This window comes from Salmo trutta, chromosome 38 (genome assembly GCF_901001165.1).
Source record: "Salmo trutta chromosome 38, fSalTru1.1, whole genome shotgun sequence".
NCBI classification, from domain to species: Eukaryota; Metazoa; Chordata; class Actinopteri; order Salmoniformes; family Salmonidae; genus Salmo; species Salmo trutta.
The window spans coordinates 2,133,406-2,160,150 of NC_042994.1; the positions used below are offsets into that span (position 1 = coordinate 2,133,406).

The following is a 26,745-nucleotide window of genomic DNA, read 5'->3' on the forward strand; positions in this document are numbered from 1 at the left end:
GTTTACCGTCTTCACAAGCAGCCCCTTGTGTTTTGTGCAGTCCGTCCAGGAAGTCCATTCACAGCTGCAGCTTTTCACTGTCTCTGGTCCCTTTTCGCCACTCCTGGCAAGCTCGCCATTTATGTAGTGGAAATATTTGGTCAATCATATTTCACAAATACCGGAGCATGTGAGTTGAAATAGACATTTTATTACTTCATAATAAAAGCCGAGCTGGTTCATGAATTCAACTGCCTTCCAGTCTTGGCACACACGTTTTATACATTTGTCCATCTTACGTCATACTCATAGTAACTCCTCTTAATGGCTCATCACCTCTGGCATTTAGCCACCGTTATCATATTACCTTCATATTAGGACATGCAATCCTCACATAAATAGTTTCAAACATGTAGGACCATAGCAACAGACCTTGGCACTCTACAGGATTAACCAATACATGACATCCTGCTGACTCCACTGAAAGGGGAACCCCTGTTCTGGAAAAAACCCAAGAGGTGTAACCATAGTTTGCATAACAGTTACAAGAATAACCATGTGCATGTCTAATGGTGTCCAATGACCAAGAGCATATACACGTACACTAGTTTTGCTGGCTCCTTCTGAAATAAATAATTGCCACATATGTATTGAAAAATTCACAATACAACTTAGTTCAGTCTACTGCTAAATATGGAATAACAGCACTTTGTAAGTCCAAAACCAAAGGTCAGTCACGTAGACAAAGAGGAAGTGTTCTAGCAGAGGGTGCAAGTCTCATAAGTACATCATGTGACTTTAGTTAAAGGGGAATGTAAACACCAGGATTTAGAACGCCAGCTAACTGGAACTGTAAATCTCCATATTGATATTGTTGAGTTACTGGCAGGAGAGAACATGTTGGAACTCCCAAAAATGGCTGAATTTACAGAGTAGCTCCGAGTCTGAGAATGAGTTTATTACAGAGAAGGAAATAATGTTAGTTAAACCTACTAGAGTCGTTCATGATTTAGCCGATCGTTGCTCCCGATCAAAGAGTTCATTGTAGTAACAGTAACAACACAGATATACTGCCTGAAATACCTCAGCTAGAGGGTCGGCGTAGCGGTGACCCAAACTGGTGTGAGTGGGGATGCTGCCAGATAATGGCTAGAGTATAAGTGTGTGTGTTGTAGAGAGATGGTGGTGATGCAGCACAAAATCCCAGTGGATGGTGGCTGTATTACATCCAGTCAGAGGTTCCTGTCAGTCTGTCTGATGGTGATGTATTTATTGGACGTGCCACTAATCTTATGAAGGACTTCCTGGTTACTCGACCAGTCTGCAGCCGATATGCCAGTTAAAAAATTGGTGAAATGTTGCTTCAAGGTTCATATCAGTAGTGGGTAGGTGCTCAATATATATAATCAGCATTCTATAACAATGGTTATCACCAGCGCTGTTTGGCGCAGTGGTAAGACCTTTTGATTAGACGACCGGAGCTGGAATCGCAGACGGCATCATGATTCATAAAATCTCATTCTAACCAATAATGGGGCGTGCTCATTATAATACTTTGTGATTTAGTTTCGGTATCAGACTAACTTTTCTTATGATTTTGTTTGCAGAGCATACAGGCTGGCAGTTTATCGCCTGTTCAACCTATGGGCACAAGGGAGAATTGGACGAGGTGTACGGTGTCTCATCCCTGCGTGTGTCGTTTCTTCCATAAAGCGCACATACCCAGAAGCAAAGGCAAAGTTAATTTCATATTTATTCTATTTTATTTAACCTTTATTTAACTAGTCAAGTCAGTTAAGAACAAATTCTTATTTACAATGACGGCCTACCAAAAGGCAAAAGCCCTCCTACGGGGACTGTGGCAGGGATTAAAAATACAAAACATAAAATTAATATATAGGACAGAACACACATCACGACAAGAGAAACAACACAACACTACATAAAGAGAGACCTAAGACAACAACATAGCATGGCAGCAACACAACATGACAACCACATGGTCATTTCTTTCAAGTCATAGACCCAATGCCTGTGTCTTATCTAAAAATAGTATTAGTTAGTTTGTCCACTATAACAACAGGTTAACCAGGTAAACTTGCTTTGAAGATAAAACTACTTTCAATCCCGTGTCCCTGTTGCTAGATTAGTGACTTTAACTTGTTTTGGCTTCTATCTATTGGAAAGGAAGGGTAACTACACTGGGCAGCAAGTTGGCAAAGTCAAAGTAGACATTAATATACCATTTAGCAGATGCCTGTATCCAAAGCGAACTGGGTACATTGTAGTGGAAACAGATCACAGAAACAGGATTACAATTTTGATATCATGGATGTTCAGTCCTTGCATCTATAGCTCTGTCTATGAATTTGAGATTGGTTACATTTCTCCAGCCCCTTCCCTCAGATTTTTACCAAAAGAGGATCAGGGAGAAACTGTGTTATTGTTTATACTGCTGATTGCCACTTTAAGAAGTTAAGATGCAGATTAAATACACACCAAAATATGTTACAGATACTATAAAAATGTCCCATCACTCAGACAGTTACTGAATACACAGCATCCAGCATAGCAAACAATCAAATACATTTTTCAAAAGCCCTTTTTACATCAAAATAATAACCACAGTGGGTGTAGAGGGTGCAACAGTTCAACACCTCAGGAAATGTCCGTTGGCTTTTCATAGCTGAGCATTAATAGGTTGAGAGAGAGAGAGTCGAAACAGTAGAACCGGGACAAGGTAGCACATCCATTGAAACGGGTCAAAAAAATCTGTGGAAAAACAATTCCACTCTGATTCCCTTTATGGATGGGGGTACATTTGAATTCGCTGTTGAATGGCCTGATACATCTCAATTTTCGGAACACCATCCCGCTCCCCCAAAGTGATCGATAGTATATCTTGGCTCGGACTGTGATGATTGTGATTCTGAGCTCTCAGGTTCATTGCTTAGCAACCATTAGCTATGTCAACTTCGGTCTAGCTAAATGAGGTGGAGCTAACAAAACATTACAAAAAAGAAATCAGTCAACAATATCAAATCAAATGTTATTTATCACAAGCGCCGAATACAACAGGTGACCTTACAGTCAAATGCTTACTTACAAGCCCTTAACCAACAATGCAGTTTTAAGAAAAATACCTAATGAAAAATAAGAAATAAAAGTAACAAATAATTAACGAGCAGCAGCAAAATAACAAGAGCGAGGCTATATACACGGAGAAACTGTGTTGCAATTTTAGTTGCAGTTGAGTTGCTTGTTAACGTTATTTTCTGGGGGGGTTACACAAAACACTTGTCTACGATCAAAATATCAAATATAGAGATGTTTTTATGTTAAATGTACATGTTTATTATTAGTGGATTGAATACACCTCTTTGCTTAGATTCACTTCCTAAAGTGTTTCCATTACCCTTTAACCCTCCTGCTGTGTTCCGGTCGAATTGGACCGATTTACAAGTGTCACGTCCTGACCAGCAGAGGGTGTTGTTGTGTAGTTTTGGTCAGGACGTGGCAGCGTATGTCTGTGTATGTGTGTTCTGGGTGTTGTATTTCTATGTGTGTCTGTGTGGCTCCCGATCAGGGACAGCTGGTGATCGTTGTTCCTGATTGGGAGTCATATAATTAGGAGTATGTTTGTCACTTGGGGTTGTGGGTGGTTGAGTTAACACTGCTATTCGTTTTGGCCGTAAGGAGAGTGTTTATTGTCGTGAGTGTTTATTGTTCTCTGTGTATACTTTACTTAATTATATTAAAAGATGAGTATCCACATTCCGCATGCAGTTTGGTCTCTTCAACACGGCTTCAACATTTATGACAACAAGTTCTCTCTGAAAAATGTATTACATTTAATATGATTGTCATAAGGTTCCATGACTTTGTCCACACAGGGCATCTGAACACACAAAATATATTTTGATGATTTTCATTACATTTTGGGTGTTTTATTTAACTTTTGTACACCTGTGGTGTTCCCGGTCAAAAATGACCAGTCATTAGAAATGAATGGGTGAGACTATAATTAGTGTATAAAATTGAGTTCAGGCACATAACCATTCATCAGATGGACACACTTCCTCTCCCAGACCCCCAAATGTGTTTGTTTGAACATACACACACCTCACTCCCCTTCTTGGCTTCCATGGCAACCCCCACGGGAACCTTTCCCCAATAGAATCTTTCCCCACGCGAAACACACCTGTTGGCATTCTCACAAACAGTCACAACATTGTTTCAATAATATATAACTTTTCATGCAGCTCTGGTATATAAAGATTTTTTGAGGCCTTACTCACAATTCATTCTGTGGCAGCACAATGACCAAACGATTTACTGTGTGTGAGGCTCTTGATCATATCTTTGATCATGACACTGGTGAGGAGGCGAGAGTCCTTATTAAACTTTTACACAAAGTAGTCTGTGATAAATAGCACAATATGTTTCATCTTAGTATTTGTTATAGTCAAAATAATCCATACATTATGCTTTTTTACTCAAAAACAAGTTGTATGAGCTCAGGTCAATGATTCCTACAGGCCATAAATAGCAAATAGAAGTTCAAAACTTGTAATGTTCACAAGAACTTAAGTTGATAAAAAGATCTAATACAACATTAGGTGATAATATATGCATTATTATGGATTTATAATCAGCTATAATGGGTCGGTCATTTTGGACCGGGAACACAGAATGAATGAACATGCAATGAACACAACAGGAGGGTTAAATGCGTAGATACACTGGGTAAACATAACAGACTTCATTTAAATGCATAGATACACAAGATACACATTATTACAGCAATTTTTGCCACCATTTTATTTATTTTATTTCACCTTTATTTAACCAGGTAAGTTAGTTGAGAACAAGTTCTCATTTACAACTGCGACCTGGCCAAGATAAAGCAAAGCAGTGCGACACAAACAACAACACAGAGTTACACATGGACTAAACAAGCGTATAATCAATAGCACAATGGAAAAAAAGAAAGTCTATATACAGTGTGTGCAAATGGCGAGAGGATGTAGGTAATAAATAGGCCATAGTAGTGAAGCAATTACAATTTAGCAGATTAACACTGGAGTGATACATGAGCAGATGTTGATGTGCAATTAGAGATACTGGTGTGCAAAAGAGCAGAAAAGTAAATAAAAACAATATGGGGATGAGTCAGTTAACTTCTATGGCTAGGTGGGACGCTTTATGTCAGGAGAGTACCCTGCCAAAAATAATCAAACAGCCATTTTCAAAGCAAGCATATGTGTCACAAAAACCAAAACCACAGCTAAATGCAGCACTAACCTTTGATAATCTTCATCAGATGACACTCCTAGAACATTATGTTATACAATACATGCATGTTTTGTTCAATCAAGTTCATATTTGTATCAAAAACCAGTTTTTTTACATTAGCATGTGATGTTCAGAACTAGCATACCCACCGAAAACTTCCGGTGAATTTACTAAATTACTCATGATAAACGTTGACAAATTACATAACAATTATTTTAAGAAATATAGATACAGAACTCCTTTATGCAATCGCGGTGTCAGATATGAAAATAGCTTTTCGGCGAAAGCACATTTTGCAATATTCTGAGTACATAGCTCGGCCATCACGGCTAGCTATTTTGACACACACCAAGTTTGGGGCTCACTAATCTCAGAATTACTATTAGAAAAATTGGATTACCTTTGCTGTTCTTCATCAGAATGCACTCCCAGGACTTCTACTTCAACAACAAATGTTGTTTTGGTTCCAAATAATCCATAGTTATATTCAAATAGCTCTGTTTTGTTCGTGCGTTCAGGTCACTGTCCGAAGGGTGACGTGCGAGCGCATTTCGTGACAAAAAATGTCAAAATATTCCATTACCGTACTTAGAAGCATGTCAAACACTGTTTAAAATCTATTTTGATGCTATTTTTCTTGTAAAATGGCGATAATATTCCAACCGGGCAACGTTATATTCATTCAAAGGCTGAAAGAAAAAAATTGAGTAGTCTCGTGAACGTGCATCTCAGTCTCACTGTCCCCAGGCTGACCACTTACAAATTCTGCTGCTGTTCTTTGCCCAGAGACAGCAGACACCCCATTCCACTTTCTGGCGGCTTTAGATAGCCAATGGAAGCCTTAGAAAATGTCACGTTACAGCACAGATGCTGTATTTTCGATAGAGATGCAATAGAAGGAAAACAAATTGTCAGACAGGGCACTTCCTGTATGGAATCTTCTCAGGTTTTGGCCTGCCATATTAGTTCTGTTATACTCACAGACACCATTCAAACAGTTTTAGAAACTTTAGAGTGTTTTCTACCCAAAACTACTAATTATATGCATATTCTCGAGAAGTAACCAGTTTAAATCGGGTACGTATTTTATCCGGCCGTGCAAATACTGCCCCCTAGCCCAACAGGTTTTAAGAACAAATTCTTATTTTAAAATGATAGCCTACCCTGCCAAACCCGGATGAAGCTGGACTAATTTTGCGCTGCCCTATGGGACTCCCAATCACGGTCGATTGTGATACAGCCCGGGATTGAACCAGGGTCTGTAGTGACGCCTCTGGCACTGAGATGCAGTGCCTTAGACAGCTGTGTCATTCGGGAGCTTGATGTGTTAAAATTATTTACTTTGTATTGCTGCCAGACAAAATTGAGCAATGGCATTCATTGTCCGGACATCTAGCAGTCTCTATGGGGGTGCCACAGGGTTTAAATCTTGGGCCGACTCTCTTCTCTGTATACATCAATGATGTCGCTCTTGCTGCTGGTGATTCTCTGATCCACCTCTACGCAGACAACACCATTCTGTATACTTCTGGCCCCTCTTTGGACACTGTGTTAACTAACCTCCAGACAAGCTTCAATGCCATACAACTCTCCTTCCGTGGCCTCCAACTGCTCATAAATGCAAGTAAAACTAAATGCATGCTATTCAATCGATCACTGCCCGCACCTGCCCGCCCGTCCAGCATCACTACTCTGGACGGCGCTGACTTAGAATACGTGGACAACTACAAATACCTAGGTGTCTGGTTGGACTGTAAACTCTCCTTCCAGACTCACATTAAGCATCTCCAATCCAAAATTAAATCTAGAATCAGCTTCCTATATCGCAACAAAGCATCATTCACTTACGCTGCCAAACATACTGTAACGATTGGCGTCGGGTGATGAAGAAGCGGACCAAAACGCAGCTGGGAGCGAACACATGTTTATTCTTACACTGAATAAAACACGTACACAAAATCAAGAAAAAACTGCCAATACGTTACGTGCTCAACAAAAAGAGACAACAACCCACAAATATCGTGGGGGAAAAAGAAACTTAAATATGATTCCCCAATCAGAGGCAACTAGCGACAGCTGTCTCTGATTGGGAATCGACATAACCCAACATAGAAATACGCCCCAAAGCAAGGCTATACCAAAACATAGAAAATAAACTATAGAAATGCCACACCCTGACCAAAATAGAAGAGTTCACCTGGTCAGGGCGTGACACATACCCTCGTAAAACTGTCCATCCTACCGATCCTTGACTTCGGCGATGTTATCTATAAAATAGCCTCCAACACACCTGGTCAGGGCGTGACAGTACCCCCCCTCCAACGGTGCGTACTCCCGGCGCACCAACCTAAAGTCTATTAGGGGGGGGACCCGGGTGGGCGCCTCACCCTCGGTGGAGGCTCTGGCCCCGGGCGTGTTTCTCCCCCTGCCTCCACCCTAGCCCTACCCCTCTGGCCCGGACTGGACCACGGTGGAGCGGCATGCTCAGGCTCCGGAGCGGAGCCACCGACCGGAACAGGACTGGTCACCGGTGGACCGGACACAGGCCGTGCCGGACTGTGGACACGCGCCGTGGGCCTGGTGCGGGGGACAGGGACGGGCCGGACAGGACCGGGGACACGCACCACCAACCTGGTGTGGGGAGCAGGGACGGGCCGGACTGGCCTGGGGACACGCACCACCAACCTGGTGCGGGGAGCAGGGACGGGCCGGACTGGACTGGGGACACGCACCACTAACCTGGTGCGGGGAGCAGGGACGGGCCGGACTGGACTGGGGACACGCACCACTAACCTGGTGCGGGGAGCAGGGACGGGCCGGACTGGACTGGGGACACGCACCACTAACCTGGTGCGGGGAGCAGGGACGGGCCGGACTGGACTGGAGACGTCTGGCAGCTCGGGACAGTCTGGGCAGTCTGGCCACTCCGGCAGTTCAGGGCAGTCTGGCCACTCCGGCAGTTCAGGGCAGTCTGGCCACTCCGGCAGTTCAGCGCAGTCTGGCCACTCCGGCAGTTCAGCGCAGTCTGGCCACTCCGGCAGTTCAGCGCAGTCTGACCACTCCGGTGACTGTTGACTGGCGGGCAGCTCCGACGACTGTTGACTGGCGGGCAGCTCCGACGACTGTTGACTGGCGGGCAGCTCCGACGACTGTTGACTGGCGGGCAGCTCCGACGACTGTTGACTGGCTGCCAGCTCCTGCCCCGTCAAACAGCCCTTGTGCCCCCCCCTAAAAAATTCTTGGGGATGCCTCTCTGTCTCCCTAAACTCCTCCATCGCCCTGGAAATGCTCCTCCTTAACTCGGCCCATGTCCATCCTTCCTCTTCGTTCCTCTGCTGCTTGGTCCTGGTTTGGTGGGTTGTTCTGTAACGATTGGCGTCGGGTGATGAAGAAGCGGACCAAAACGCAGCTGGGAGCGAACACATGTTTATTCTTACACTGAATAAAACACGTACACAAAATCAAGAAAAAACTGCCAATACGTTACGTGCTCAACAAAAAGAGACAACAACCCACAAACATCGTGGGGGAAAAAGAAACTTAAATATGATTCCCCAATCAGAGGCAACTAGCGACAGCTGTCTCTGATTGGGAATCGACATAACCCAACATAGAAATACGCCCCAAAGCAAGGCTATACCAAAACATAGAAAATAAACTATAGAAATGCCACACCCTGACCAAAATAGAAGAGTTCACCTGGTCAGGGCGTGACACATACCCTCGTAAAACTGTCCATCCTACCGATCCTTGACTTCGGCGATGTTATCTATAAAATAGCCTCCAACACTCTACTCAACAAATTGGATGCAGTCTATCACAGTGCCATCTGTTTTGTCACCAAAACCCCATACACTACCCACCACTGCGACCTGTACGCTCTCGTTGCTTGGCCCTCGCTTCATACTCATCGCCAAACCCACTGGCTACAGGTTATCTACAAGTCTAGGTAAAGCCCCGCCTTATCTCAGCTCACTGGTCACCATAGCAGCACCCACCCGTAGCACGCGCTCCAGCAGGTATATCTCACTGGTCACCCCCAAAGCCAATTCCTCTTTGGTCGCCTTTCCTTCCAGTTCTCTGCTGCCAATGACTGGAACGAACTGCAAAAATCACTGAAGCTGGAGACTCATATATCCCTCACTAGCTTTAAGCACCAGCTGTCAGAGCAGCTCACAGATCACTGTACCTGTACATAGCCCATCTGTAAATAGCCATGTAAAATAACATCCAACTGCCACATCCCCATACTGTATTTATTTATTTATCTTGCTCCTTTGCACCCCAGTATCTCTACTTGCATATTCATCTTATGCTCATTCTACCATTCCAGTGTTTAATTGCTATATTGTAATTACGTCGCCACCATGGCCTATGGAATTCTGTTTTAAACACTTAATTTATGCATTAATTGAATACTATTTTTGCAGGAATCTCCTTGCGAATGATTTTGCCGAAGATTGTATCCCTTATCCTACCTCATTTGCACATGCTGTATATAGACTTTTTTTTCTTTTTTTCTACTGTATTATTGATTGTATGTTTGTTTATTACATGTGTGTCACTATTTTGGGTAGGCCAGGGTGTGACTAGGGTGGGCATTCTATGTTCCTTTTTCTATGTTCGTTGTTTTCTATGTTTTGGCCGGGTATGGTTCTCAATCAGAGACAGCTGTCTATCGTTGTCTCTGATTGTGAACCATACTTAGTTAGCCCTTTTCCCTCCTTGTGTTTTGGGAAGTTGACTTTGTTTATGGCACATAGCCTTTAGCTTCACGGTTTGTTGGGTAGTGCTTATTGTTTTGTTCGGCATCTTTTCTAATAAAAAGAATATGTACGCTCACCACGCTGCACCTTGGTCCTCTCCTTTCAACCGACGTGACGATGTGGTACTCTGTGTTGTTGTATGTGTCGAACTGCTTTGCTTTATCTTGGCCAGGTCGCAGTCGCAAATAAGAACTTGCTCTCAACTAGCCTACCTGGTTAAATAAAGGTGAAATAAATAAAATAAAAATAAGTATATAGAATGGTGTCATCTGCGTAGAGGTGGATCAGAGAATCACCAGCAGCAAGAGTGACATCATTGATGTATACAGAGAAAAGAGTCAGCCCAAGAATTGAACCCTGTGGCACCCCCATAGAGACTGCCAGAGGTCCGGACAACAGGCCCTCCGATTTGAACTCTGAACTCTGTCTGAGAAGTAGTTGATGAACCAGGCGAGGCAGTCGTTTGAGAATCCAAGGCTGTTGAGTCTGCCGACCTTAGAAAGGCAGGGTAGGATAGATATAGGTCTGTAGCAGTTTGGGTCTAGAGTGTCTCCCCCTTTGAATTTGAAGAGGATGATGACCGCGGCAGCTTTCCAATCTTTGGGGATCTCAGACGATACAAAAGAGAGGTTGAACAGACTAGTAATAGGGGTTGCTACAATTTCAGATGATAATTTTAGAAAGAGAGGGTCCAGATTGTCTAGCCCTGCTGATTTGTAGGGGTCCAGATTTTGCAGCTCTTTCAGAACATCAGCTACCTGGATTTGGGTGAAGGAGAAATGGGGAAGCTTGGGCAAGTAGCTATGGGGGTTGCAGGGCTGTTGTCCAGGGTAGGGGTGGCCAGCTGGATAGCATGGCCAGCCGTAGAAAAATGCTTATTGAAATTCTCAATTATTGTGTATTTATCGGTGGTGACAGTGTTTCCTAGCCTCAGTGCAGTGGGCAGCTGGGAGGAGGTGCTCTTATTCTCCATGGACTTTACAGTGTCCAAGAACTTTTTGGAGTTTGTGCTGCCGGATGCAAATTGCTGTTTGAAAAAGCTAGCCTTTGCTTTCCTCACTGCCTGTGTATATTGGTTCCTAACTTCCCTGAAAAGTTGCATATCGCAGGGCTTTTTGATGCTAATGCTGTATGCCACAGGATGTTTTATTGCTGGTCAAGGGCAGTCAGGTCTGGAGTGAACCACGGGCTATATCTGTTCCGTGTTCATTTTTTTTTAATGGGATATGCTTATTTAAGATTGTGTGGAAAGCACTTTTAAAGAATAACCAGGCATATTTTACTGATAGAATGAGGTCAATATCCTTCCAAGATACCCGGGCCAGGTCGATTAGAAAGGCCTGCTCGCTGAAGTGTTTTAGGGAGCGTTTGACAGTGATGAGGAGTGGTCGTTTGACCGCAGACCCATTACGGACGCAAGCAATGAGGCAGTGATCACTGAGATCCTGGTTGAAGACAGCAGAGGTGTATTTGGAGGGCAAGTTGGTTAGGATGATATGTATGAGGGTGCCTGGATTTGGGGTTGTACCTCATAGGTTCATTGATCATTTTTGTGAGATTGAGAGCATCAAGCTTAGATTGTAGAATGGCCGGGGTGTTAATTAAGCATGTCCCAGTTCAGGTCACCTAACCGCACGAGCACTGAAGATAGATGGGGGGCAATCAATTCACATATGGTGTCCAGGGCACAGCTGGGGGCAGAAGGTGGTCTATAGCAAGCGGCAACTGTGAGAGACTTGTTTCTGGAAAGGTGGATTTTTAAAAGTAGAAGATCAAATTGTTTGGGCCCAGACCTGGATAGTAAGACAGAACTCTGCAGGCTAACTCCACACCCTTTGGCAGTTCTATCTTGTCTGGAAATGTTATAGTTAGGGATGGAATTTTCTGTGCTTTTGGTGGCCTTCCTAAGCCAGGATTCAAACACAGCTAGGACATCCTGGTTGGCAGAGTGTGCTAAAGCAGTGAATAAAAAAAAACTTAGGGAGGATGCTTCTAATGTTAACATGCATGAAACCAAGGATTTTACGGTTACAGAAGGCAACAAATGAGAGGGCCTGGGGAATAGGAGTGAAGCTAGGCACTGCAGGGATTAACCTCTACATAACCAGAGGAGCAAAGGAGGAGTAGGATAAGGGTACGGCTGTGCTATAAGAACTGTGCTATAAGAACTGGTCATCTAGTACGTTCGTGACAGAGAGTAAAAGGAGAAGGTTTCTGGGAGTGGAAGAATAGATTCAATGCATAATGTACAGACAATGGTATGGTACAATGTGAATACAGTTGAGGTAAATTTAGGCATTGAGTGACGATGAGAGAGGTATTGTCTCTATGTTAACAATGTGCTAGCTGTTTCACTAACTCTGGTATTTCCTAGACTAGTAGGTTGCATGTTGGGTTGCCAGCAGGGAGAGCTCTAGTATAGATCATTGGAACCTTCCACAGCACATTGATGCAGCTGATCAGGAGTGATGGGAATGGGTCACATTTTGCCTCTTAAGCACCAGCTGTCAGAGCAGCTGACAGATCACTGCAGCTGTACATAGCCCATCCAACTACCTCATCTCCATACTGTTATTTTGTTTTGTTTTTTGTTTTGCTCCTTTGCACCCCAGTATCTCTACTTGCACATTCATATTCTGCACATCTATCACTACAGTGTTTATTTGATAAATTGTAATTACGTCGCCACTATGGCCTATTTATTTCCTTACCTCCCTTATCTTACCTCATTTTCATACACTGTATATAGACTTTTTCTATTGTGTTATTGACAGTATGTTCGTTTATTCCATGTGTAACTCTGTGTTGTTGTTTGAGTTGCACTGCTTTGCTTATTCTTGGCCAGGTCACAGTTGTAAATGAAAACTTGTTCTCAACTGGCCTACCTTGTTAATTATAAGTGAAATAAAAAATAAAAAAACATATTGATAACAGGCTACATTAGACTATATATGGATAACAGGCTACATTAGACTATATATGGATAGCAGGCTACATTAGACTATATATGGATAACAGGCTACATTAGACTATATCTGGATAACATGCTGCATTAGACTATACAGTGGGGCAAAAAAGTAGTTAGTCAGCCACCAATTGTGCAATTTCTCCCACTTAAAAAGATGAGAGGCCTGTAATTTTCATCATAGGTACACTTCAACTATGACAGACAAAATGAGAAAAAAAAAATCCTGAAAATCACATTGTAGGATTTTTTATGAATTTATTTGCAAATTATGGTGGAAAATAAGTATTTGGTCAATAACAAAAGTTTCTCAATACTTTGTTATCTACCCTTTTTTGGCAATGACACAGGTCAAACGTTTTCTGTAAGTCTTCACAAGGTTTTCACACACTGTTGCTGGTATTTTGGCCCATTCCTCCATGCAGATCTCCTCTAGAGCAGTGATGTTTTGGGGCTGTCGCTGGGCAACACAGACTTTCAACTCCCTCCAAGATTTTCTACGGGGTTGAGATCTGGAGACTGGCTAGGCCACTCCAGTGCCTTGAAATGCTTCTTACGAAGCCACTCCTTTGTTGCCCGGGCGGTGTGTTTGGGATCATTGTCATGCTGAAAGACCAAGCCATGTTTCATCTTCAATGCCGTTGCTGATGGAAGGAGGTTTTCACTCAAAATCTGACGATACATGGCCCCATTCATTCTTTCCTTTACACGGATCAGTCGTCCTGGTCCCTTTGCAGAAAAACAGCCCCAAAGCATGATGTTTCCACCCCCATGCTTCACAGTAGGTATGGTGTTCTTTGGATGCAACTCAGCATTCTTTGTCCTCCAAACACAACGAGTTGAGTTTTTACCAAAAGGTTCTATTTTGGTTTCATCTGACCATATGACATTCTCCCAATCCTTGTCTGGATCATCCAAATGCTCTCTAGCAAACTTCAGACGAGCCTGGACGTACTGGCTTAAGCAGGGGGACACGTCTGGCACTGCAGAATTTGAGTCCCTGGCGGCGTAGTGTGTTACTGATGGTAGGCTTTGTTACTTTGGTCCCAGCTCTCTGCAGGTCATTCACTAGGTCCCCCCGTGTGGTTCTGGGATTTTTGCTCACCGTTCTTGTGATCATTTTGACCCCACGGGGTGAGATCTTGCGTGGAGCTCCAGATCGAGGGAGATTATCAGTGGTCTTGTATGTCTTCCATTTCCTAATAATTGCTCCCACAGTTGATTTCTTCAAACCAAGCTGCTTACCTATTGCAGATTCAGTCTTCCCAGCCTGGTGCAGGTCTACAATTTTGTTTCTGGTGTCATTTGACAGCTCTTTGGTCTTGGCCATAGTGGAGTTTGGAGTGTGACTGTTTGAGGTTGTGGACAGGTGTCTTTTATACTGATAACAAGTTCAAACAGGTGCCATTAATACAGGTAACGAGTGGAGGACAGAGGAGCCTCTTAAAGAAGAAGTTACAGGTCTGTGAGAGCCAGAAATCTTGCTTGTTTGTAGGTGACCAAATACTTATTTTCCACCATAATTTGCAAATAAATTCATTAAAAATCCTACAATGTGATTTTCTGGATTTTTTTTCTCTCATTTTCTGTCATAGTTGACGTGTACCTATGATGAAAATTACAGGCCTCTCTCATCTTTTTAAGTGGGAGAACTTGAACAATTGGTGGCTGACTAAATACTTTTTTGCCCCACTGTATATGGATAACAGGCTACATTAGACTCTATATGGATAACAGCTACATTAGACTACCAATGGATAACAGGCTACATTAGAATATACAGTTGAAGTCAGAAGTTTACATACACCTTAGCCAAATACATTTAAACTGATTTTTTAACAATTCCTGACATTTAATTACAGTAAAGATTCCGTCTTAGGTCAGTTAGGGTCACCATTTTATTTTAACAACGTGAAATGTCAGAATAATAGTAGAGAGAATGATTTATTTCAGCTTTTATTTCTTTCATCACATGTCTGGTGGGTCAGAAGTTTACATACACTCAATTAGTATTTTGTAGCATTGCTTTAAAATTATTTAACTTGGGTCAAACTTATTGTTTCCCACAATAAGTTGTGTGAATTTTGGCCCATTCCTCCTGACAGAGCTGGTTTAACTGAGTCAGGTTTGCAGGCCTCCTTGCTCGCACACGCTTTTTCTCGCACTGAGTTTGAAGGTAGGCCTTGAAATACATCCACAGGTACACCTCCAATTGACTCAAATGATGTCAATTAGCCTGTCAGAAGCTTTTAAAGCCATGACATAATTTTCTGGAATTTTCCAAGCTGTTTAAAGGCACAGTCAACTTAGTGCATGTAAACTTCTGACCCACTGGAATTGTGATAACAGTCTACATTAGACTGATACAGTGAATTCTAAGTGAAATAATCTGTCTGTAAACAATTGTTGGAAAAATGACTTGTGTCATGCACAAAGTAGATGTCCTAAACGACTTGTAAAAACTATAGTTTGTTAACAATACATTTGTGGAGTGGTTGAAAAACGAGTTTTAATGACTCCAACCTAAGTGTATGTAAACTTCCGACTTCAACTGTATGTGGATAACAGTCTACATTAGACTATATATGGATAGGCTACATTAGACTATATATGGATAACAGGCTATATTAGACTATATACGGATAACATGCTACATTTGACTGGATGTGGATAGTAAGCTACATTAGACTATATATAGATAACAGGCTACATTAGACTATATATGGATAACAGGCTACATTAGAATATATATGGATAACAGGCTACATTAGACTATATATGGATAACATGCTACATTAGACTATATATGGATAACAGGCTACATTAGACTATATATGGATAACAGGCTACATTAGACTATATATGGATAACAGGCTACATTAGACTATATATGGATAACAGGCTACATTAGACTATATATGGGTAACAGGCTACATTAGACTATATATGGATAACAGGCTACATTAGACTATATATGGATAACAGGCTACATTAGACTATATATGGATAACAGGCTACATTAGACTATATATGGATAACAGGCTACATTAGACTATATATGGATAACAGGTTACATTAGACTATATATGAATAACAGGCTACATTAGACTATATATGGATAACAGGCTACATTAGACTATACAGTATATGGACAGCAGCAGTCAATACAGCAGGCTATGGTGATGATGATACTGATTCCTCTGCTAACTAATGCTACTACCAGTACTGTACACAAGGGTCAACAGTGTAACAGAATATGATAGTGGCATGTTGTAACACTACAGACATCAGTGTTTGTGTGCTTTAATCTGACTTTGACAATTATAAGGCAGTTTTTTTCTTAACCATTTCACCATCTGTTTCATTCCATTTTCTTATGTTGTTATTAGCCCAGTATTATTGAGGACATTATTAATAGGATGGTGCAGTAATGTTGAGATGCCAGTAGGGAGAACTCTAGTCTAGAACACTGGAACCTTCAGTACCACTTTGATGCAGCTGATGAGGAGTGTAAATTGAATGTGTTTGTAGAATACAATGAATGACATCATGGAACTGACTAAATTTAAATGGAACTTTGACCTGTTCCATGTAGAACTCAGAGGGTCAAGGCAACAGATTATAAGATATTATAAACATTCCATATAGTATAGTCAACATATTGTTAACATGGTTCTGATTTAATGAAAAGTGGAAATGTAGGGCATTGTCACGTCCTGACCAGCAGAGGGAGTAGTGGTGTAGTATTTCGGTCAGGACGTGGCAGAAGAAGTCTGTATGTGTTGTCTAGTATGTCTGTTTCTGTGTTAGTCTTGTGACTTCTGATCAGGAACAGCTGGGGATCGTTGTTCCTGATTGGGAGTCATATATTTAGGAGTATGTTTGTCACTTGGGTTTGTGGGTGGTTGTGCTAACACTGCTAGTCTTTTTTGTCTGTAGTAAGCATGTTGTGAGTTTATTGTTTTCCTGTGTATACTTTGCTTTAATTTATTATTCTTTACATTAAAAGATGAGTATCCACATTCCGCTTGCCGTTTGGTCCATTCAACACGGCTTCAGCAATTATGACAGGCCCACTCTAATACAGTAACCTCCCTTCTCTGACATGCTGTTCTGGTCCTCATGCATGTTAATGTCTTAAAGAGGAAGGAAAGGACAGTTCTGCATCAGCAACTTGTGTTCTGACTACTTTAAATATGTATCAACCACAGAACTGACACTTACTAGCAGTTCACACTCACTACCAGTCAGTTGACTCACTGTACAAGACCCCACCCCTTCACTTCACTCTGTAGGTACTGTAAGTACAATGTAAAATATAGTTTTGGGTTATTTGTTTTTAGTTGTAAGTCATATTCTTGGGGCTAATGTATCATTTTCTTCCTGTTATGTTTTGAGCTGTGTTTTGGTTGTTACATCAGGGCCAGTATTCATAAAGTGTATCAGTGTAGGAGTGTTGATCTACATAGTGATGAGATGATTATCCAGAGTAAAAAAGACATGCAAACAAACACTGCAACACTGTGTGTGTGTGTGTGTGTGTGATGGTTAATCTTTAGGCTGCTGTACAGCTTGACGGACCATAGAGGTTTGAACATTTATCCTCCTATATTTGGAGTTCTCAGAATAATACAGCTTCAGAATAATCAATGTAGAAATTTGTGTTTACAGTTCTACAGATCTGTTCAATAAGTTGTTGTTTTTGTTAATGTGATGATGGTGGTGATGACTTTATTGTATCCATTAGGAAATAATTTTTGCATTATACAGCATGTCATCTTAAATAGACAGATGCAGACAGACATGCAACACGTCACACACATGACATACATAGTGCAATAGACTTACAGACAGTATTCACATAGACAACCACATAGAACAATACAACACTATGAGCCTGGTTCATTTTCAGTAATTAGCCCCTGTACCCCATTTACAGTTTCTACTTCAATGTATCAGGTGGAGTTATTCACCAGCTATAGAGTGACTTGTTGTTTATGTTTCTAAGACTGCAGGGTGGGAGATGCAACAATGGCCTTGAGAACAACAGGAAGTGTGTTGGTCTTTCTTTGGTCTGTAGCAGGTATGGTCTCATTCTTATCTTTTAGTTGCTCTGTAGTCAAATTACATACATTTCTAAAAGGATAAGAATCATGTTATTTTGCTGTGTTCTGTTAGGCATCTCCACCTGACTTTAAATAGTTATCTTTCACACCTCACTGAGTGATGCTTATCTGTGGTTTCCATTCACACTCAACTCAGCAACTATGGCAATGTAACGGTCGTCGTGTATAGTAGACCAAGGCGCAGCAGGTTGAGTGCTCATTTTAACATTTATTAGAACACTTAAATGACAAAACAAGAAAACAAACGAATGCACAGTATTGCAGGCTATACACAGCAGTGCAAAAACAACTTCCCACCAATCCCATGACAAAAACACCCCTCTTAAATAAGACCTTCAATTAGAAGCAATGAAGAGCAGCTGCTTCCAATTGAAGGTCAACCCCATCAACTAAACATAGAAATAGAAAGACTAGAACATAGAAATATACTAACAGAACATTAACCAAAACCCCGGAACACTCTAAACAAACACCCCTCTACATAAACACATATCCCAACAAACCCCGAACCACATAAAACAAACACCCCCTGCCACGTCCTGACCAAACTACAATAACAAATAACCCCTTTACTGGTCAGAACGTGACAGGCAACTATGACAACAACGAGGACAAACCCACAGAGTTAGTCATATGTTCACACGACCCTTTGTACTGTAAAACAAATTGCACCCCCTCCCCCTCATAGAGTCAACTCAAAATAATGTTTACAACAACAAATAACAATAAATGTAGCGACTTGGGGTAATGCTGTGTTCAATAGGTTGTAATCTTGGACTGAGCAGACCTTCCCATACAATTCCGATAACTCCATGAAATACATAATTCTACCATTCCAATTTACAATATAATTTAAAAACAAAATCCCCTTTTCAATTTTTTTTACATAAATACAGGTATTTTATCAACCAGCACATTTGAATTAAACCATAATATTTGTTATATTTGTTCTATCTTTTCTGGGAGATGAAATTGAAATTGTAACCAGCTCTGCAATGCTTGTTTGAAAAAGACAGATACTTTGAAGAAGGTTTCATTTTAAATTCATCAAAAGTTAGACATGGCAATCTGCACAAAGACAAAAAGGCAATTTATAAACAATGGATGAGCTTTTCTTAGTAATCTATTTGAGAACCGTTTGGGTTCAAGTAAAACTTTTGTGTAAGTGAAGCTTTTAGAGTGTAACGTTTGTCGTCGGGAGACGAGGAAGCGGACCAAAACGCAGCTGGGAGCGAATACATGTTTATTTAACACACTAGAATTAAACATGTACACAAAATCAAGGAAAAACTGCCAATACGTTACTTGCTCAAACAAAAGAGACAACAACCCACAAACATCGTGGGGGAAAAGGAACTTAAATGTGATTCCCAATCAGACTTCACAAGTGACAGCTGTCTGATTGGGAAATCACCCCCGAGCCCAACATAGAAATAAAACACAAAGAAAGGCTATAACCAAAACATAGAAAATAAAGCATAGAAATGCCATACCCTGACCAAAATAGCAGAGATCACCTGGTCAGGGCGTGACATAGAGACTTTTAGTGCAATTATATTTAATAATCTCAACCCACCCAGTTCATATTCATTAAATAGTGACTGTGTTGTTATAAATGTGAAACTTTGCCACTTCAGCATGCTTAAGTGGCACAGTTAATTCCACGCAGAGTTATTGGCCAGAAGGTTGAGGGTTCACCGACCACCACGGACGAGCTCACTCTCCCTGCCTGTTTCTTTACACTACGATCAGAGCCAGCTGCAGACAATGATCAGCTAGGGGGAAAATCAGTTTTTCAACATTTATATGCCATATTTGTATGTACAGTATATAAAATAGCATGTAACAAATTTTCCACCAACAGGTTTCTGTGCCAATGCACCACACCACCAATAAACAAAAGTCTGACTTGGAGCACTTCAATACCATGGTTTCCGTTTTTAAAACCACAATCAATACTCGATCTCAATCTGGACAAACAGAAAATACATCACTACCTTGTAAGCCTACCCAGTATTGAAGGCTTGACAATCTCTGAATGTCATTAAACTTGTTTTGTGACAGATTTCTCTTTCCATTCATTAAATGGCTGCTGCACAGTTTGGATTGATTTGGTCAGTAAAAAAAAATAAACAGAGTTATTTAAAAGTGACCAGGATTGTTGTTTTAAAGGATTGCACAATAAAGTCGGGGACTTATTTCCATTGTGGTCCCTATGTTTTACATAAATACATTTACAATTACAGAGATACAGACACATTACATAGATAGAGACTGTCACGGCTGTCTGAAGGAGCGGACCAAAATGCAGCGTGTTCGTAGTTCCACATATTTATTAAACGTGAAACTGAATGCATTACACTTAAAACCACAAAAACAACAAACCATGACGCAGAGAGGACAACACACTACTCAAAAGATAATAACCCACAAACAATGACAAAAACCCCTACTTAAATATGATCTCGTATCAGAGGCAATGAGGATCAGCTGCCTCCAATTAGAGATCAACCCCAAACAATCCCAACATAAAAATAGAAAACTAGAACTGAAACATAGAAATAGAAAACATAGAACAACCCAAAACACCCCCTGTCACGCCCTGCCCTACTCTACTATAGAAAATGACATCTTACTAGGGTCAGGACGTGACAGAGACACATTACAGAGATACAGGCACAGTACAGAGATACAGACACAGTACAGAGATACAGACACAGTACAGAGATACAGGCAAAAAAATGCTCAACCTCCAAATAAGTGTAAGTATTATTCTTACAAGCCTTTGGCTGGTCTGTAACTTATTCTTCAGATGTTTGGGGCTGCTGGTGAACCATGATGTGCAGCATAATCAAAGTGAGACTGTACTAGCGCATTTGCCAGAGTCTATAAGGTGTCTATAGCCAGGTTTCCATTCAATTTGCAATACATTTTCATGAAAATATTTTAAAATCTGCATAAAAATAGTATGCACATTTTCCCATCATAGTTGTGTTTCCATCAAATTGACTTTTTTGCAGATGAAAGTCCATCTCATTTTCAACTCTAGAAATATTAGCAGGCCTACTGATGGTTTTGTCACAAATAAACATTGCGTTATATAGTGAATGTGCCAACTCTGTTATTGGCATGTGCACTCTAGCCAACAGCTTGGAGAGATAGTGCAGGTGTAGCCTACATGATGAGATTATTATGGACAAAAGTGTAAGATTAATTTTATTTGTCAAACTGCAGCCAAGCATCAATCATCATGTCACCAGAATAAGACCCTCAATATTTATTGAAAGGAGAATCAAGCTCATCACTGAGCACTTTCACCACCCTGTGAAGTTCATCATAATTCATTTCATCTGTATCCTAATAAACTGCATGCTTTCCCATGATTTACTTTATTCACATAAAAAGGTTGGATGGAAGCTGGGTTAATGTCAAGCCATTTTCAGGATACTGGAATTAGATTTTGGACGAACGTGCGCATGACTAAAGGAGACTTTTGAAGTAGCCTAATCAGATTAAAACATTGTGACAGGTTGTGTTTATGCCACATATAAAAGGTAATACATTTTCAATTATTATTTAGGCTATATTGAAGCCTTACGTCTAATGTACGAGGAATAGCCGGCTCGGATTGGAGAGGAGGCAGATCCTGTTAAGCTTTCCTGAATAACTGGGCCTGCCGGGAGAATATATGGCCACATTATTATAGGCGAACTTGGGAGAATGATGCTCTGAAACAGACAGTGCATCTCAGTATCAGAAATAAAAACACAGCCAGACTGGCCTGCTACTGTGCCTTCCTAGACCTTAAACTGTCGATGACCCACAACTGATCCAAATGGAATGAAACATACAAATCACAGGGATTTTGCGTCGTTATTCATGACATTTCACTACAGCCTAGAGTAGAATGTTGTATTCACTTAAAAACAATATTGAAACTATTCATTGCATTGTTTTTTTGTAGTCTAGCCTATGTAGGACCATTGTATTGTCCCTAAACAAGATCATTAGGGGGGCTTTTAAACTGTGTGTCTCATGTTCTTTCTTGCGCAATGATGCACCTGGTCTCTCTGCTGCATATCAGCTATTCCTATTTGTTCATGTGAATTCATATTGAAAATGTCTGCAGCTTTGAACATTTTATTTGTGGTATTATTGCTAATTAGCCTATTACAGATTTGGACTAACAATCCACCTTCCACTATTGTCACTATGAATGGTGAACAGAGGGCAGGATAGATGGTTAGACTGGTAGACTATACTGACCTGTGGTAGGTAGACTATATTGAACTGTGGTAGGTAGACTATATTGACCTGTAGTATAGTAAAGGTTTGCGTGTTTAAAAGCGTAGTGCAAAATGGAAATACCAAAACACCTTGATATAGTGGAGGCCATGCAAGCAGATGAGGACATTTAGCTAGCATGGAAGAAATTAGAGTAAAACCTGCAAAATAGCAAATGTAAACCAGAGAAACAACGCACTACCCTCCCCTGTGGCCAATAAAAAACACAAAACCCTCCCCAAAGCAACAAAAAAAAAGTCAGTATATTACGATCTGTAGGATCAAATTAGGAAATGAAGAAATGTATTAAAATGTTGGAAATTAATGCTGGAATTAAACTATTAACTATGCAAATGAGTGAAAGCTGTGTGCATTAAGGAAATAGAAGCCTGGCTAAAATAGAAGCCTGTCTGTAATAAAGCACCTGTTGTTTCTAAGTGATTTACCGGTAGGCAAATAAACGCCCAGGCAAATTGAAGTTTTACGGTAGGCCAGGCTTCACAAGCTATTGTTGCATGGCACACCTTGATCTGTTGTCTCTCGATCTGTCCCTTAGTCTGGCTTAATTCTGATACCATTGTTTTGCGTGACTGTTTCAGTGGTACTGGGTCAGGATGGCTGGAGTGTGACTATCTGTGTCTCAACTCAGCAACTATGGAACAAAGTGTTAATGTGAGTCAAAAGACCTTGAACTTAATGTAACGTCCTTGTGATGTCTAACTGTGTTTCAGTTGTACTGGGTCAGAATGGTTGGAGTGTTACATATACCACTCAGAGTATTTGTGCCTTGAAGGGGTCAACAGTGGAGCTGTCCTGCTCTTACACATATCCCAGTGGTACAGTCACAACTACCTTCTGGTTCACTAAAATGGAGACTGGTGTAGAACCTGAAGATCTAGGCCAGGACCCAGAGTATGCAGGTCGTCTGGAGTATCATGGGGATAAGAAGAATGATCACACACTGAGAATCACAGACCTGAGAGAGAAAGACTCAGCTACGTACAAGTTCAGATTTATAACAGATCAGACTGGAGGGAAATATACTGGAAGTCCTGGAGTCACTCTGTCTGTAACAGGTACAGTAACATTCTATATACTGGTGATCCTGGAGTCACTCTGTCTGTAACAGGTACAGTAACATTCTATATACTGGTGATCCTGGAGTCTCTCTGTCTGTCACAGGTACAGTTACATTCAATATAGCTAAACTGTTGAATTCCTATTAGTCCAGGAAAATTGTCTTGGTTTGTATTTATGTCTGTATAACATAGAATTTCTTCCATCTTTGTATTAGAGTGATAAGTCAGTGATAAAGGGATTTACAGTGATATTGTTTTTTCTCCAGGTCTTCAGGTGATGGTGACTGGTGGACATCAGGATAAGACACTGACCTGTAGCACCACCTGTACTCTGACTGGTAACCCCACCTACATCTGGTACAAGAACGGACACAAAGTAAAGGAGGACACTTCCACCCTGCACTCAGACTACTTTAGTGATGCAGAGAGTTACTCCTGTGCTGTAAAAGGCCACGAGGACCTCCTTGCTCCAGCATTGTGTGAGTGATGACATTTTAATAGACATTTCTTATGAATACAATGTTGTTTAAGGTTGTGAGACTTATGTACATTTTTCAATGAATATTGATCAATATTCAATAATTATGTTATTTTTTCACTTCTGTAAACTATTCAATTTGTTTTTTACTTTTACAACATCAGTATGTAGTAGTAGATACTGTAATTAAATATTTATAGATTTATATAAGGTGTTCTGTTGTCATCAGTGTGTAGTAGTAGATACTGTAATTACATATTTATAGATTTAAATAAGGTGTTCTGTTGTCATCAGTGTGTAGTAGTAGACACTGTAATTAAAGATTTATAGACTTATATAAGGTGTTATTTTGTCTTCTTGTGTTTCAGGCAAGAATTGTTGGATTGTGAATTACACCCATCAGAGTATCTGTGCATTGAAGGGGTCAACAGTGGACATATCCTGCTCTTACACATATCCCAGTAATCATGAGATCAAAACAGCTTTCTGGTTTACTAAATGGGGGTCTGATATGGATCCTAAAGATCTGAGCTCAGTGCCAGGGTATAAGGGTCATATAGAGTACCTTGGGGATAAGAAGAGTGACTGTACCCTGAGAATTACAGACCTGAGATTGAGTGACTCTGCTGGGTACAGGTTCAGATTCATAACATCTGGAGAAAAGTTTTATGGCTCACCTGTCTCCCTGACTGTCACAGGTAATCTGTCACACATCTCACATCTATTACTGTAATTACCTTATTAAGGGCAGTAATACAGGCACAGTAGTGGTATGTAACAGAAAAATAATACATCTTCTATTTCACATCAGAGGACATACACTACACGGCCAAAAGTATTTTGACCCGAGTTCGTCAAACATCTCATTTCAAAATCATGGCCATTAATATGGAGTTGGTCCTCCCCTTTGCTGAGATAACAGCCTCCACCCCTCTGGGAAGGCTTTCCACTAGATGTTGGAACATTGCTTCCATTCAGCCACAACAGCATTAGTGAGGTCGGCACTGTTGTTGGGCAATTAGGCCTGGCTCACAGTCTGCGTTCCATTTCATCCCAAAGGTGTTCGATGGGGTTGAGATCAGGGCTATGTGCAGGCCAGTCAATTTCTTCCAGACAGATCTCGACAAACCATGTCTGTATGGACCTTGCTTTGTGCACAGGGGCATTGTCAGGCTGAAACAGGAAAGGGCCTTCCCCAAACTGTTGCCACAAAGATGGAAACACAGAATCGTCTCAATATCATTGTGAGCTGTAGCTTTAAGATTTGCCTTCACTGGAACTAAGGAGCCTAGCCCGAACCATGAAAAACAGACCAAGACCATTATTCCTCCTCCACCAAACTTTACAATTGGCACTATGTGTTTGGGCAGGTAGCGTTCACCTGGCATCTGCCAAACCAAGATTCGTCCTTCGAACTGCCAGATGGTGAAGCGTGATTCTACCTTTCAGAGAATGAGTTTCCATTGCTCCAGTGTCCAATGGCGGCGAGCTTTACAAATCAAAATCAAATCACATTTTATTGGTCACATACACATGGTTAGCAGATGTTAATGCGAGTGTAGCAAAATGTTTGTGCTTCTAGTTCCAACAATGCAGTAATATCTAACAAGTAATCAAAAAAATTCACAACTCCCTTAAACACACAAATGTAAGGGATGAATAAGAATATGCACATATAAATATATGGATGAGCAATGGCCGTGCGTCATAGGCAAGATGCAGTAGATGGTATAGAATACAGTATATACATATGAGATGAGTAATGTAGGATATGTAAACATTATTAAAGTGCCATTATTTAAAGTCACTGGTGATACCTTTATTAAGTCCATTTATTAAAGTGGCTAGAGATTGAGGCTGTTTAACAGTCTGATGGCCTTGATATAGAAGCTGTTTTTCTGGATGATAGCGGGTTGAACAGGCAGTGGCTCGGGTGGTTGTTGTCCTTGATGATCTTTTTGGTCTCCCTGTGACATCGGGTGCTGTAGGTGTCCTGGAGGGCAGGTAGTTTGCTCCTGGTGATGGTTGAGCTGAATGCACTACCCTCTGGAGAGCCTTGTGGTTGAGGACGGTTCAGTTGCCATACCAGGCGGTGAAACAGCCCAACAGGATGCTCTCGATTGAAAATCTGTAAAAGTTTGAGCGTTTTAGGTGACAAGCCAAATTTCTTTAGCCTCCTGAGGATGAAGAGGCGCTGTTGCGCCTTGTTCACCACGCTGTCTGTGTGGGTGGACCATTTCAGTTTGTTGCTAATCAAGCCTACCACTGTAGTGTTGTCTGCAAACTTGATGATTGAGTTAGAAGCGTGCATGGCCACGCAGTCATGGGTGAACAGGGAGTACAGGAGAGGGCTGAGAACACACCCTTGTAGGGCCCCAGTGTTAATGGGCGGCAGGGTAGCCTAGTGGTTAGAGCTTTGGACTAGTAACCAAAAGGTTACAAGCTCAAATGCCTGAGCTGACAAGGTAAAAATATGTTGTTCTGCACCTGAACAAGGCAGTTAGCCCACTGTTCCTAGGCTGTCATTGAAAATTTTTTCTTAACTAGATAAATAAAGATAAAATAAAAAGGATCAGCGGGGAGGATATATTGTTTTCTACCTTCACCACCTGGGGGCGGCCCGTCAGAAAATCCAGGACCCGTGATTGACTGTAGACCCTACCACATATGTCTCGTGTTTGAGCCGTTGAATTGCGACTCTACTTTGTCCCTATACTGACGCTTTGCTTGTTTGATTGCCTTGCGGAGGGAATAGCTTCACTGTTTGTATTCG

General features: G+C 41.2%; 1 protein-coding gene across 7 annotated transcripts in view; it reads left to right on the plus strand.

The window, feature by feature from the left end:
* LOC115177745 (B-cell receptor CD22-like) overlaps positions 1–26,745 on the plus strand; it is a 107,799-nt gene that overhangs the window by 42,087 nt on the left and 38,967 nt on the right. For 4 of the 7 annotated variants that reach the window (XM_029738710.1, XM_029738708.1, XM_029738704.1 and 1 more), the window contains exons 1-5: positions 17,242–17,305; positions 18,014–18,088; positions 23,147–23,491; positions 23,761–23,973; positions 24,341–24,670. In XM_029738710.1, coding sequence (XP_029594570.1) covers positions 18,037–18,088; positions 23,147–23,491; positions 23,761–23,973; positions 24,341–24,670 — 940 coding nt within the window. In that variant the 5' untranslated portion in view covers positions 17,242–17,305; positions 18,014–18,036. Of the gene's footprint in view, positions 1–17,241; positions 17,306–18,013; positions 18,089–23,146; positions 23,492–23,760; positions 23,974–24,340; positions 24,671–26,745 lie in introns of those variants that run through there. The other 3 variants (XM_029738707.1, XM_029738705.1, XM_029738706.1) reach the window with 3 other exon arrangements.